The 13,368-nt window shown below is 38.5% G+C and overlaps 1 protein-coding gene across 1 annotated transcript; it reads left to right on the plus strand.

Moving 5' to 3' along the window:
* The first annotated feature begins 969 nt into the window (after positions 1-969).
* On the plus strand, positions 970-13,118 carry LOC131790269 (gamma-aminobutyric acid type B receptor subunit 2). Its single transcript, XM_059107456.2, has 19 exons — positions 970-1,265; positions 2,143-2,318; positions 2,712-2,849; positions 3,871-4,047; positions 4,327-4,428; positions 4,529-4,594; positions 5,016-5,225; positions 6,207-6,336; positions 6,420-6,517; positions 6,705-6,768; positions 7,307-7,390; positions 7,776-7,926; positions 8,443-8,575; positions 9,052-9,159; positions 9,436-9,558; positions 9,811-9,991; positions 10,846-10,997; positions 11,515-11,664; positions 12,605-13,118. The coding sequence occupies exons 1-19, from the start codon at positions 1,199-1,201 to the stop codon at positions 12,827-12,829; spliced, it is 2,535 nt and encodes an 844-aa protein (XP_058963439.2). The 5' UTR covers positions 970-1,198; the 3' UTR covers positions 12,830-13,118.
* The last annotated feature ends 250 nt before the right edge of the window (positions 13,119-13,368 follow it).

Genomic DNA, 13,368 nt, shown 5'->3' on the forward strand with positions numbered 1-13,368 from the left:
TTACTTTGCGTCGGTATTACATTTCGCGGCGTAAACCACTGTTCCGCTTTCGTAACCGAAATGTAAACAAGACATTGCAATGAACCTAAGACTCCTGAAACATATCTAGTGATTTTTACTGAAAAACCCTCCCAAAGTTTTCAACGAAAGGCGTTATGGAAAGCTTTCGTATCAGACAGAAACAGACACAGGCTCGACTTCCGCCTTTCTTTCATGTTCGGTCTTTGTACGTGGGCTCATCTTTCGAGAAGTGTCTGGGTATATTATAAGTTAATGCCTTTTGAGAGACGACCTTGATAAACCTTAGACTGCATGAATGATATATTGAAAATGAACAAAACAAAATTCACATAAACCCTTAAAATGTCGTTGTGAATTCACGTAAACCCTCGAGCCTGTGGCCTTCTGATGTGGAAACTGTTTAGGGCTGTGGAGTCGAGCGAAAGAATGTTCGAGCGACAAATGTGGTTGCGGTTGCCATGGAAGCGGCTCCTTCCGTTTTACGCGTCCGCTCTTTCTCTCGTTTCACTAACGGAGAATCCAGCCCAGTCTAGCGGATATGAAAACGTGGTATCGGGTATTATCGTGTTCAACATACGATGCCTATTGTATCATTGCCATAAATTAATTATAGTTTTTAAAAAACAATGAGGCGTGAGGTATGCTAAAGTAAAGATTAAATTTGGATTCAGTCCTTATTGACTTGAGACTAGGACAAAAGCCTGATTCATTGACGGACACATTGTTTCCTGCACGAGTCTGGAGACTACAGAGGCTTATTCATGGCAACCATATTAGTAAAAAATAGCAAAGCAATTTGGCGGAAAAGGCTCCTTAAGGTATTCTTAAATAGCTCAGTCAGATTGGAATTGTTTCATATGTTTACATGACCTTGAGGGTGCTTGAATGACAGATACGTTTGCTTGAAAGCGGATTTATGCGAAAAGTGACAACAAAGTGCAAAAGGAATGCTATCACACAACACAACAGTGTCTGTTTTGAATGAGTTCACTTGGATGGGAAAGCTTCACTGTATGACGTTTTTCGTTTGCTGTACATGTGGTATATATTACTAAAAGCTCTCCTGGAGAAAGATAACACTTGGATTATGAACACCAAAACTTCCCTGTTGGGTTAGTCACGCTAAAATACCACAGATTTGTATCGAGTGAAGGCAATTAGAAATTGGTCCTAAAACATGACGGGTCTGAGGATAGTCTTTGCGAAATCTTTGTTCGTTTTTTTATGTTGTACTTTGAGCGAAGGTGAGTGACAACTGAAACAAATCCGGAGGACGAAAGCGTAAACTTTCGTCTTACCTTAACAACGACATCATTTCTTTAGTCTCGTGTGTTGTTCTTTTGTGGTGTATGCCTTTCAAACAATACGTTCCAGTGACATGTACACTATTGTAGAAATTGTAAAACAAGGCAACGTTGTTGGATGGGAATTTTTCTACCGCGATGTCTTAGATTGCAAATTTGGTTGTGTGCATGTCTTCTAATGACTGAAGTAAACTCTGTTATCCGATAGCGAAGATTCTAGTTGCGTTACGTGACCCAGTAGCATGGTATCTCGTGGCAAAAGCAATCTTTAAACATTCTCTGGCCTTTCAAAAGGAGAATTTATTAAGGACTAAACTGTAGTTTGCTCGTCGTGAAAGGCTTAAAATTCAAATTTGAACCTCCAGTTACCATTCGTATTTGTTTTTTTAGTATTCTTCATCTTTAGCAATCCCTGAGCCATCCTGATGCTTTTTCGTTTATAACTTACCGAATCAGAGTTTCCAAAGAAATTATGAAGCTGGAGAAAATGGAACCAAACATAGCGACAGAATTTCTTTATTTGCGAATAATAATAATAATAAGCATAACGAGCTGGAATAAGTTGACAGCAATTTTCGAAACCAGGCATCATCAGCTCAGTATTCTGACGTACTCTAAAATATTCCTGTAGCTATTACTGAAAAGACGCAAGGGTTTTTTTAAGGATCCTTTTGTTTGTTTATATTGAGCTCTTTTTGGCAAAGTATGAATATATAAAGTTTCTCAGTCACCCTCCACTGAGGCTTTTAATGTTTTCTTGTTCTCTAAGGAAATCCTCTATTATTAATGACATTTACTTGGATTTCTGTCTTTGTAGTTTCGTCTGATGACTTGAAAGTCTTAACGATTGGTTCCTATTCACCATTAAGCGGACCTTGCTGGGACGGTGGATTTGCTGTTAAGTTGGTAATGGATTTAGCTCTGAAACAAATCAATAACCGAAAAGATGTCTTACCTGGATATAGACTGGAGATGGTATTGAACGATACAAAGGTCTGTCTGTGTTAAATTACTATGAATTCCTGACCGATTAAAAGCACTTTTAAATCAAATATGCCAATAATTACAATTAGTATATACCACACAAAAGAAAAGTGCTTTTCGCCCGCGCTATTCACCTCCACTTCGGTGAATAATTGTTAACTGTAGGAACCACCACAACCAATCGGCGCAAAGCTTAAAGTGTGCGAAAGCGCGAACGCAGAGGTGGAGACTTGCTTTAATTTCATCCTATTAGTCGTGAGAGTAGCGCAGCATCTTTGAAGAATACAGAAAAAAAACCTTTTCAGGCCGGGTAACTTTGATACACACTGATTTCCAAAATTGTTTCAGGGGTATCTTGAGACCAATATCTTGTATTTCATGGATTTTATTTGACAATTTCAGTGTGACCCTGGAGTGGGAATGCATATGCTATACGACCACATCTACAAAGAGCCGAACAAAATAATGCTTCTCGGGGCAGCTTTCTCTCCAGTCTCTCAGCCGATAGCCGAAACCGCTAAATTTTGGAATTTAGTACAGGTAAGATTTGAGCATATCTTGAACTGTAAATAAATAAATACAGTTTAATTTTAAACACTAGCAAAAGCCGTCGCGGGATACATCATAGATCACAAATGCATAAACTCTTGTAACGCAACTCGCTATCTGTTCCGTGATATTGTGATAAGTTTGAGTAGCCCCACAAAGTGCAGTTCTAAAAACGATACAAAACAAAACAAAAAAATGAGCTTATCTTGTTGTTAAGTTATGGACAACTTCTCTCTCGGTTCCTCTGCGTGATATATATATATATGATTAATAAAGAAATAAAAAAATCGCCGAGTGCATTGTTAAGTTATCTAAGCACTTGAGAATTTTTAAGAACACGCGAGAAGCGTCGAGAAGCACGAGCCAAAGGCTTTGTTATATAAACACAGTAGCTTTTTACTGACAAAAAAATTTGACTTCATTTTTAAATAAAGATAAAATGTTCGACAATCCCCGAATAAAAATCGTACCGCGTCGGCGCTAAGGCTCAAGAAGAAAAAAATGCGTTGATTTACTACAAAAAATAAAAATGGGTGTGATTTTTAAGATACAAAATTCTTAGTTATTGACTTTGTCCTTACCAACAGAAGAAATCTTTCAGGTAAATAGCCAAAAGCGGCCTCTAGCAAATCTTCCAGCTGTCATTTTCGTTCTCGGCCACGAGAACTACCTTTACCAAAGCCAACAAATACGTAACTTTCGGATTTTCGTTTCGTATTTTGGCTCTTCTCCATCTAAGAAAGTTTGAACATCACTGTCTGTAAGCGATACGGATTTTTCAGTGTTTTAGCACCCATAATCCGCGAAGATTCCGACAAACAACCATGGATTGAGAATGTTGAAGGCCTTGGTCGTTCATTAATCAACCTGACCGATTGGCGCAAAAGGCGAGTGACGTGTTAGCAGCTGTCAGCAGCTGATTGGCGATATCAAACACACATGACAAAAAATCTTTATTTTTTTTTTATTGGAGGCCTCTAAAAAAGTTCTGATTTCCGTGGTTGGTTTTCAGGTGTCCTACGCGTCCACGTCTCCAGCTTTAAGCAACCGTGAACTTTACCCTCGATTTTTCCGCACTATTTCGTCAGACTTAGCGTTCAACCCAGCACGTGCCGCGCTCTTGTCCAAGTACGATTGGAAAAGAGTCGCCACACTACATCAGAACGAACCATCGGGAATATTTTCACAGGTATGGCTATTACATATTGCGGCGCACGATATTTTAACTTGTGTGCAGACAAAGTAAGTGCTACATTGCTAAACAAGATCATTCTTCTATCAGCACCAAAGGAACTGCTAGACTTGCAATCATTTATGATGAACAAATGAATAGATGAAACGTGATATTTAATGACTCAATATTTAATGATAAGGAAACCCTGAGTGAAGAATAAAATGCGGTTATCTCCACTTCGATAGAGATTCAAAGGGTCACAGACAAACTGCCAGTTTGATTTTTTCCTTTTAGCCCACAAAAGAACTGCATAAGCTACTTGCTAAAATGAAGGTTGAGGTTGTAGCAGGAGAAAGCTTCACCGGGAAACCAGCTCGCCAGTTAGCGAACATCATGGTAACACAGTTATTATTGCGGAGTAGTAATCGTTGACCGTGATTTGGCTGTAACTTTTGAGTTTTTTGGAAATTTAATTACAGTAACTTTTTACTTCTAGGAAAAAGGAGCGAGGATCATCATCGGAAGTTTCTACGAGTCTGGTGCAAGACAAGTTTTCTGCGAGGTAATTTTCTGACATTTTAAGCTTATATATTACGCTCGATAAAACTAGCCTCAAATCACATTAGAGATTGTTTGTAAAGAAAGTTTCAATCTTTCATTTTCTTGGTGATGGTGTCAAAAGACCAGCTCAAATGAACAATTTCTCAGTTCGTAATTTTCCTTCAGTGGTCTGATCTGCACCATCGATTAATTTTTATATAACTTATACCGAATTACCTGTAATTAACTCATCATGAAGATTTCATTCGAGCTCGATTTTTGTGACGCAAAAATGCAACCGAAAAGTCAGTTTAACAACTAGCTGTTATGATAAAGCGATTTGGATATCTGTAATTTTGACGTATTTCGTAACTTCCCGGTGCCCAGTATTTCGCTTAAGTTGTTATCACAGAAATTCGGTACTAAATCCACTTTCCTTCTAGGCTTACAAAAAACAAATGTTTGGCGAGCGATTCGTATGGATAATCATCGGGTGGTACGATGACAATTGGTGGAAGAAACGACTGGATGAGGAGAATGTCGATTGCTCTCCAAGTGAGATGAGCCAGGCAGTGAAAGGATATCTTGCGACAGATCATATGAAGCTCAATGAAGATGACATAACTTCTCAGAACAAGACTATATCTGGCTGGGTGAGTAATCTCTTAGCGAAATAAAGAGGTCTTAAATTTGAAAATAAAAGGAAGTGAAAGTAGTTTGAAAAATACTATGATATCGATCTGGATGTCGCATCAATTCGGATACTAAATGTTTTAGTTGGACTAGAGTAGTTATGGGGCTCATTAAACTAATCATAGAGCACTATTTTGTACCATGTGCGTAAATGGACCGATCATAAGTCGCTATTTAGAAATTACCCACGTTTTGAAATTTTTAGCGGCCATAGAACATCCGGCGGAAACGAACCCACACATGGTTAGAGAAAATAACGTCATAGAATTACAAAAAAGACCAGGGCTGCAATCAGCCAAGTAGTAATTTTACAAGTCATTCTGTGTGAAATCAAAGTGAGACCGTCTCAGTACTCTACAACAAAAACAATCGCCAACTAATGAAGTAGTGATTAAAATGTTATGGTTTCGTCAATAATCTTTACTGATACGTTTTATTGAAAGAAAACCTGGTCAAGATTTCAGTTTGTTGGTCTTGTCCTGAGCCGCGACCAGATCAACAAGCTTTTTACCACTTGTAAAGTTGGCTGAGCGCAGCCCTGGTCTTTTCTGTCATTCTGTGACGTCATTTCCGCTAACCTCAGATGACATCATTTCTGCCGGATGTTCATAAAATTTCGAAATCTGGGTAATTTTCAAGTAACGACATAGGATTGGTCCATTTGCACTCTATAATCGGTTAGGACTCATTGAGACCCCTTTAAATACTAATCAGCAAAAATGAACAGACTAAGGTAAAAATGAGCCACTTTCCTATTTAGATTAAGTTTTTAACGAAGACAGTACAGAAGTGGCGGAACTTTTCCTATATGTCAAACACGTTCGGTTCTTATAATTACCTCGTTTATAAGGATATCACGTTTACGGTATTGTTATTAAAAACCTATCTTCATCACTTTGAATTGAAATGCTGGATGTCAATTTTGCTGCATTTTTTCTTAGACTGCTCAACAATATGCAAATAAATTCAAGAACTTAACTAACATAAGCGCAGTTCACGAGTCCTCTTTTGCATATGACGCGACCTGGGCGATCGCTTTGGCCCTCAACAAATCCATACAGCGGCTTGCAGGTGGGTTTACCGTTTATTCTTTAAGTTTCTAGTAGCCAACAACGTAATAAACTTTGATTCTTCCTTTGCACTTGGTATCACAGACCGTGGGAAATTTTTGGAAAATTTCACTTACACAGACAAAGAAATGGCAGACGTCGTTCAAGAAGCGCTTAAGAATACCAGCTTTTTGGGTGTTACGGTAAGGAATTAACGAAAGGCAGTCAACATTTCACAAACATCGTGTCTTTTAAATTATCTAACTTTGCTGGAAAATGGAGGGGGGGGGGGGGAAAGAGGAGAAAATTTACCCTCCACTCCTTTACACAGTCCTCAACGGTTTTTCCCCTATGCTACATAAATTGAAAGGTAGATTTGTCTTGCCTTAGGGTCCCGTGTCCTTCACAGAGAATGGAGAAAGAATTGGATACATCCAAATCGAACAGCTACAAGGTAGGACGGGTACGATTGGTATCCTTTGTGACTAAGAGTATACCATAGCTATGCAAATCTTATTCAGAACGCTTTTGGTAAGCTTGAACACCTCATCAAGTTTAAACAATTTTAAGAGACACGGACTTTTCTGTCTTTAAAAAATCTTGAGGTCTCGGTTTTTTTATTTTAGTGTGGAGTTGCAATGTTATACCTCAGTGAACCTTTGCCATTAACAACGTCATAATAAAACGCCTTACAAGTTTCATTAACTTTTGAAAGAAGAAAAGAATGTACAAAAAGAAACATAAAACATAGACAAAAAAACAAAGCAAAAAGAAACATCAGAACTACAGAAACATCATCAACAGCGACAACAACAACACATCAATAACAAAACAAAGTTAAAAGAAACATTGAACGAACAAACAAAAACCAAAAGAATTTTAGCAACCACTTACGAGAGGAAATTTGTGTTAAGATAATTTGACCTTTCACGTTGTCAATCAAATCTTTAGAGGTCTGTAATCAGATCATTTTATTTTGATTGTAAATGAAGGTGTTGAAAGCAAACGAGTTGCTGTCTACGACCCCGCCACTGATTCTGTCATCATGAATAAGAAAGAACCTATTAGGTGGCAAGGTTAGATCTGATATTACTTTGTATAGATCAATAAAATTGGTTTTAGTGTTGGAGTTGGAATAGGAAGCTTCTTAAAAGTTACCCTGGCCAATAATTTTAATGATTGCATGTTTATGGACAGTACTTCGTGTGTTCCATGACCTTGGAGCTTGTTTTCTTTTTTTCTCGAAAATGATGAAAATTAGTTACAATGACCAGATCATCTGCAAATATTTCTCAAACTTTTTGAGCTCATTGTGTGAGCGTTTTATCCCTACATAACCTTACACTGTTAAGCTAAGATCATAGCAGAAGAAGACCATAATTATGATATAGACCTCAAGAAGCAATCCTCACACGGATAAATACTCCATTCCTAAAATTATTGGTTTATTATTTCATGGAGGCTCTGGACCACCACGAGACCGTACTATCACGAGCGAGAAGCTGAAATTCATTTCTAGAGCACTCTATGGCTTCATGGCAACTTTAGCTGTTCTTGGAATTTTCCTTGGACTTGTGTTTCTCCTAATAAACTTTTGGTATCGAGAAAGAAGGTAGTTATATATACGACATTATTTTAACGAAATATTTACCTAAATGTTCTTTAAAGTAAAGGCATTATTTCCATACCTACAAATATTAGGACTAGTTCACTTCAGAAAGCTCAGAGAAATTTCCAGAGTAATTTATCAATATCCTGGACTTTGCAGGTTCTACATGTCGGTATCGGACGTCTGCAAGCGGTTGTCAGACATCAAAAAGGATTGTTGCTCTAAAGATTGTGCTTATCGATATGACGGCCTCCACAGTCGAAAGATTAGGAGAGAGCGTCAGGGAAAATTCATTCCTTTGTATCAATTTTGCATATACTAATTGGGAAGCGTTTGACTTAGAAGAAAGACGGTATCATTAGAGAGCTCATTTTCGAGAGAATAGGACGTTAATTAGTTATAAGCATTAAGGCATGCGAAAAGAATTTCAAAAGGAAAAATTTGGCTTATTTCTCTTTCTCCTACTGGACATTGCTGTGAGTTAATTTCCTGGCTAATGGTATTATTTTACACCAACAGGATAATAAAGATGTCTAGCCCTCGCCTCAACAACGCTATCGTGGTGGGTTGCATGATGACTTATTTCTCAGTGATTCTATTTGGATTGGACGGCGGCTTGATATCTACTGAGGAATACGGGAAAGTCTGCATTGTAAGCGTTGATATATCTGTTAATTGCTTGGGTTGGAAGTTGAAACTACTGAAAAATTGGTTAATGTAAAGTGTGTATGCACTCAAGCCTACGCGGCCACACCTTCCAACTTCCATGACATGAAGAGATTAGGAGTATAACTACTCTCAACGAATTAGCGTGACAGTGTATAAAAAGGCCATTCCCTAAACGGCAAAAAGAAAATTGCAATCGGCTGGTTTTCGCCGTTTAGTGAAAATATTTTAATTTCTCTCTGTGGTGAAAAACTTTCCCCTAACTTCTTACTGGATTTATCCAAGGATTGGCGTGTAAAGAAGTTGAAATTAAGTATTGCTCGCTTCGGTTAAGCTTAGCTATTATGACAATAGAATTCGAGTGAGCCTTAAAACTTCTGCAAAAGTCAAACTTCCCCTTAATTTGTTGATTACTGACTAATTTCATTTATATATCATTGTTATTTTTGTGTTTACGTCAAGGCTCGGGCTTGGGTCATGTCCATTGGCTTCACTCTAGCATTTGGTGCAATGTTCGCTAAAACATGGCGTGTCCATGCCATCTTTAAAAGTATAACTCCCAAGAAGAAGGTAAGATTCTGATCTTCCGTGAACCAGTAGGGTCGCACTAGAAGTGTGGTGGGAAACATGGCTAAGTCCCTTTTACCAGCTTTCAACAACAAAGATTGCTTTTCAGGCCCCCCCCCCCTTCCTTCCTTCCCATTCCACATTCCACTCTCTAATTTTGAATTTGCCACTCTGCCAACCTCGAACAAATTGTTGATACTGTTTGCATCGTTGTCCCCATCGTTGCCTCAGTTTTTTAATCGTGATGAGAGTCGAACTTTAATCTTTTTTTTCTCCCAGGTTATTCGTGATGAGCATTTGTTCCTGATAGTTGGAGCAATTGTGTTGTTAGATATTCTTCTCTTGTCTTTGTGGAGTGGGATCGAGCCAATGCACACAGGCTATCAGAGATTTATAGACGAGGTGTGGTATTGTTCCTCCACAATGCGGGGTAATTGTAGCAGAAGTAAAGGTGCAAATGATTCTGAAATTATTTCCCTTTGTACTCTCTGAATCTTTGTTTCCCTTAATTTCTCCTATAAACTGTCGGCATTGGAGTTACTTTGGTGGATCGGATCGAGAGAAAAATGCGGAAAGGAAATGAAAAAGAGAAACAAAAGAAAAAAGAAAAGAAATGAGATCGTGTTAAACTAAAGGCATGGTTTTCTTACTTAGATGCGACTGGAGGACGATACGGAAATCATTCCCAAGCTGGAGCATTGTGAATCGAAGAACCTTTCCTATTGGCTGGGAGCTGTGTACGCTTTCAAAGGCCTCCTACTGGTCTTTGGAGTCTTTCTCGCGTGGGAAACACGCGCGGTTACAATTCCAGCCTTGAACGACTCGCGTTATATTGGTAAGTTCTGCTTTGGTTGATTTACCTACGGAAATATCGAAGTAAAAGCGTCTCGGAAAATTTTTACTGAAAACAAGGAGATTTTTACTGATTGGATTTGGTGCGGCATCTATGATCAAACTCTAGGATTTGGCAATAGCACACAGTCGGAACCATCCTCTGCGACCACCTCGTAAGCGGCCATGTACCTCTTGTTAGTGACCACCTCTCGTAAGCGACCACTTTTAGAGATGCTTGTTCATAATTTTAAACTCTCTTTAACCGTCCCGTAGGCGACCACTTAACAGACTCATGAGCGGAAACTGAAAATTGTTTCAACAAATGTAGATGTTGCTTAAATGGAACTCCCGAAGTGTTTCCCGAAATATAAAACAATCACCATAGATCGCAATTTCTTTTTTACCTTCAACAAGCCGTTTAAAGTTGTTCCTATAGATTTCGATAAGCGTTGGCGAAAGGGTCAGGTCACCATTTTGCAGAATTAGCCGAAATATGAACCCCCATGCCCTGACCTCTGATAAGCGACCACCTTCCTTAAGTGACCACCAAGACTTGATATTTCGGGTGGTCGGGAGGTTCGACTGTAGCTGTAAATCTAAATTTGACATCTTTTCTATAGTTTGTTAAAAACGAGATATTACGCTCCAATCATGTAACTATCTAAATCTAAATGACTTCAGATTTTCCCAGTGTTGCTTATCGATATTTAAACCCATTCATTTTCGTTAGCAAAATAGAACAACGTCACGAGTGGACAAAATGAATGAATAAATAAATGAAAAAATTAATAAATACTGTAGTGTAACGCCAGCTAATGTACTTGTTTTTCTTTACTTTTCATTGATCTCTTTTAGGGATGTCTGTTTATAATGTTGTAATACTCTCTATTCTCGGAGTGGCTATCACCTCCGTTATTCGAGATCATCAAGATGCAACGTTTGCCATAACAGCCGTATTTATCATTTTTTGCACAACTCTGACCCTCTGTTTTGTATTTGTGCCAAAGGTATGTTTAAAACAACAGTTATACAACACTGTATAACTGTTAAACATTTAACTCAGCTATGTCCCTAAACTTATGCTGTAGATTGTACATATAACTGTAAGTAAAGGATAGCCATGCCGCAATAACATGGAAAACGGAATACTAGATTAATTAATGATTATCCGACTCGCGCTGGTTGGATATGAGATGATAGATATTCTGTAGTGCCAAATTGGCTATAATCATCTCATATCCAACAGGCGCGAGTGGAATAATTGTTTTTACTAAAAACGCCTCCAAATATAGGATTTAATGCCGCAGCTTTTAATAAGCTGGCAACGAGATAGAGAGGGGGAGAGAGAGGGAGGGGGAGAGAGAGAGAGAGAGAGAGAGAGAGGGGGGGGGGGCGAATATTATTTGTTCCTCTTTCCCTTTCATTAATAGGGGAAGGGGGTGGCCGTTGTGATTCTCTGATCTATCGTAGGCAAACACATGAATTTCCTGAATGATATCGATGGCTTTGAATTATTCATTTAAGGTTATACAGCTGTGTTCACCTGATGGTGGAAACGAGGCTAGCAATACACGCAAAAGCACTGCCAATAATCCAGATTCTCTTTCAACCATGGACAAGAATGCAGTGAATATGACCACGGAAAACTCAAAGCTAAAGAAACAGTTGGCCGAGGTTAGCATCAAAATTTCATTTCTACATAGCAGGTAATTTGGTGTTAACAACTGAGTTGAAAACGTAAATTGGCCATCGTAAAGAGTTAAAAGGCTGATGTTTCGAGCGTTAGCCCTTCTCCAGAGTGATTGACGAAGGTCTTTACGGTGGCCAATTTATGTTTTCAACTCAGTTATTAACACTAAATTACCTGTTACACTCTCCCACCGACGCAACATCACAGTTTCTTTAGAAACTTACACGCTTTATTAATTTCCGCATAGGTTGTTCCAAATGATATCAGTCTCTAAATAGTATTGAGAAGTTCTGAAGCGAAACGGCTATATCGACTACCACAAATAAGCATGGGAGGGACTGGTTTTGACTGTTTAATTTATGATCAAGCGTTGGTAAATGGTCTTAAATGTTCTTTATGATATGATATGGTTATTATCAAAATGAGTGCATATGCTAATAACTCTCGAAAAAACCTTTAAATTTGCAAGGGAATAGGAACAAGGATACTTCCATAATAACACTGTAACAGTTGAGGCAAACTGGTGGCATTCTTAAAATTCCATGTGTTCGTTTTCATTTCGTGGGGATAAGCCCAAACCGAAACAGATAAGGTCAACGTTTTCAGGAAAATTTCCGTCGAGCCACCTCCGTTATATAACATACTTAAAATAAAAACATTTTGGTAACAGGTGTGAGTTTGGGGGCCGAAGTAGAGCAGCTGTAACAAGGCTATGAAGTTTGTAGCATCTGTTATTGCTAAAGCGCTTTTCGTTATCATAACCTCAGTGCAACCCACTTGGAGAAAAATTACGTGTGTGCATATGTTTGCAGAGGGAGAATGGTAGCCCTGAACGCTCAAATAGCTCGAGCAGCGGAGCATGCGCACTCTTTTTGCTGCAGCGTTTACTGAAACAGTTTGAATTTATTTTTCTTCCTTTTTTAGCGGGAGCAACACTTTATGGATCTGAAAAGACTTTTAGAGACCGTAGCACCAGACTTAATTGACGATAAAGAGAAGAAATTTAAGAAGAGGCAGTCATTGGTGACATTCAGAAAACCCGAACCGTCCTACACCAATGATAACTACGAGTCCGACGAGCGAATTTCAAGTGACAAGGGCTCAGGAAAGAAGACGACAAACTCTTCTGATAGTGGAGTGAAAATTTAACAGAAAATACGACCGAAGCGTTCAATGAGTTGGTCGAAAAGCTAGAATACACCCAACCAAGAAAAACATAGCTTGGTTTCCCTGAATAGTTTCCAGCTTTTTATAGAGAGGATAGAAGTAAAAACGCACCGCATACGCTCTGTTTTTTTTTCAACATCTGACAGATGATATGTGAATACATTTATGCCACAAGTTATAAAACGAAGACGTATGTTTTCCTTTAGAGGACTGCCTTGCATTATTTATATTATAACCATAGAGTCCAGAGTCTGATCTGTAATAAATTGCATTCACAATCCTTAGATGTCTTATCCATTGTTGTTTATCCATTCTTATACTCCCCACTTCTTTGAAACCTTTGGCCATAGTTAAATACTAAAGACAACATACTGTTAGCTGAATGTACAATGAGCTATGGCGCGGCATGCCATCGTCATAGCAACGCGACAAATTTTTATCAGAAAAGAGTTGGGGATGGTTATGAAGAGAGACAGTCACCAACACCAGTTGATAAATAGAAATCCGGAATAAGTTTTTAA

This window comes from Pocillopora verrucosa, chromosome 1 (genome assembly GCF_036669915.1).
Source record: "Pocillopora verrucosa isolate sample1 chromosome 1, ASM3666991v2, whole genome shotgun sequence".
NCBI lineage: Eukaryota > Metazoa > Cnidaria > Anthozoa > Scleractinia > Pocilloporidae > Pocillopora > Pocillopora verrucosa.

What these genes read in the sequence shown, in the direction of transcription:
- LOC131790269 (XM_059107456.2), top strand. Translation starts at nt 1,199, where the DNA reads ATGACGGGTCTGAGGATAGTCTTTGCGAAATCTTTGTTCGTTTTTTTA. An exon ending in AGAACCTATTAGGTGGCAAG is followed by an intron (nt 7,391 to 7,775) that starts GTTAGATCTGAT and finishes TATTTCATGGAG; the next exon opens with GCTCTGGACCACCACGAGAC. An exon ending in TAAAGAAACAGTTGGCCGAG is followed by an intron (nt 11,665 to 12,604) that starts GTTAGCATCAAA and finishes TTCCTTTTTTAG; the next exon opens with CGGGAGCAACACTTTATGGA.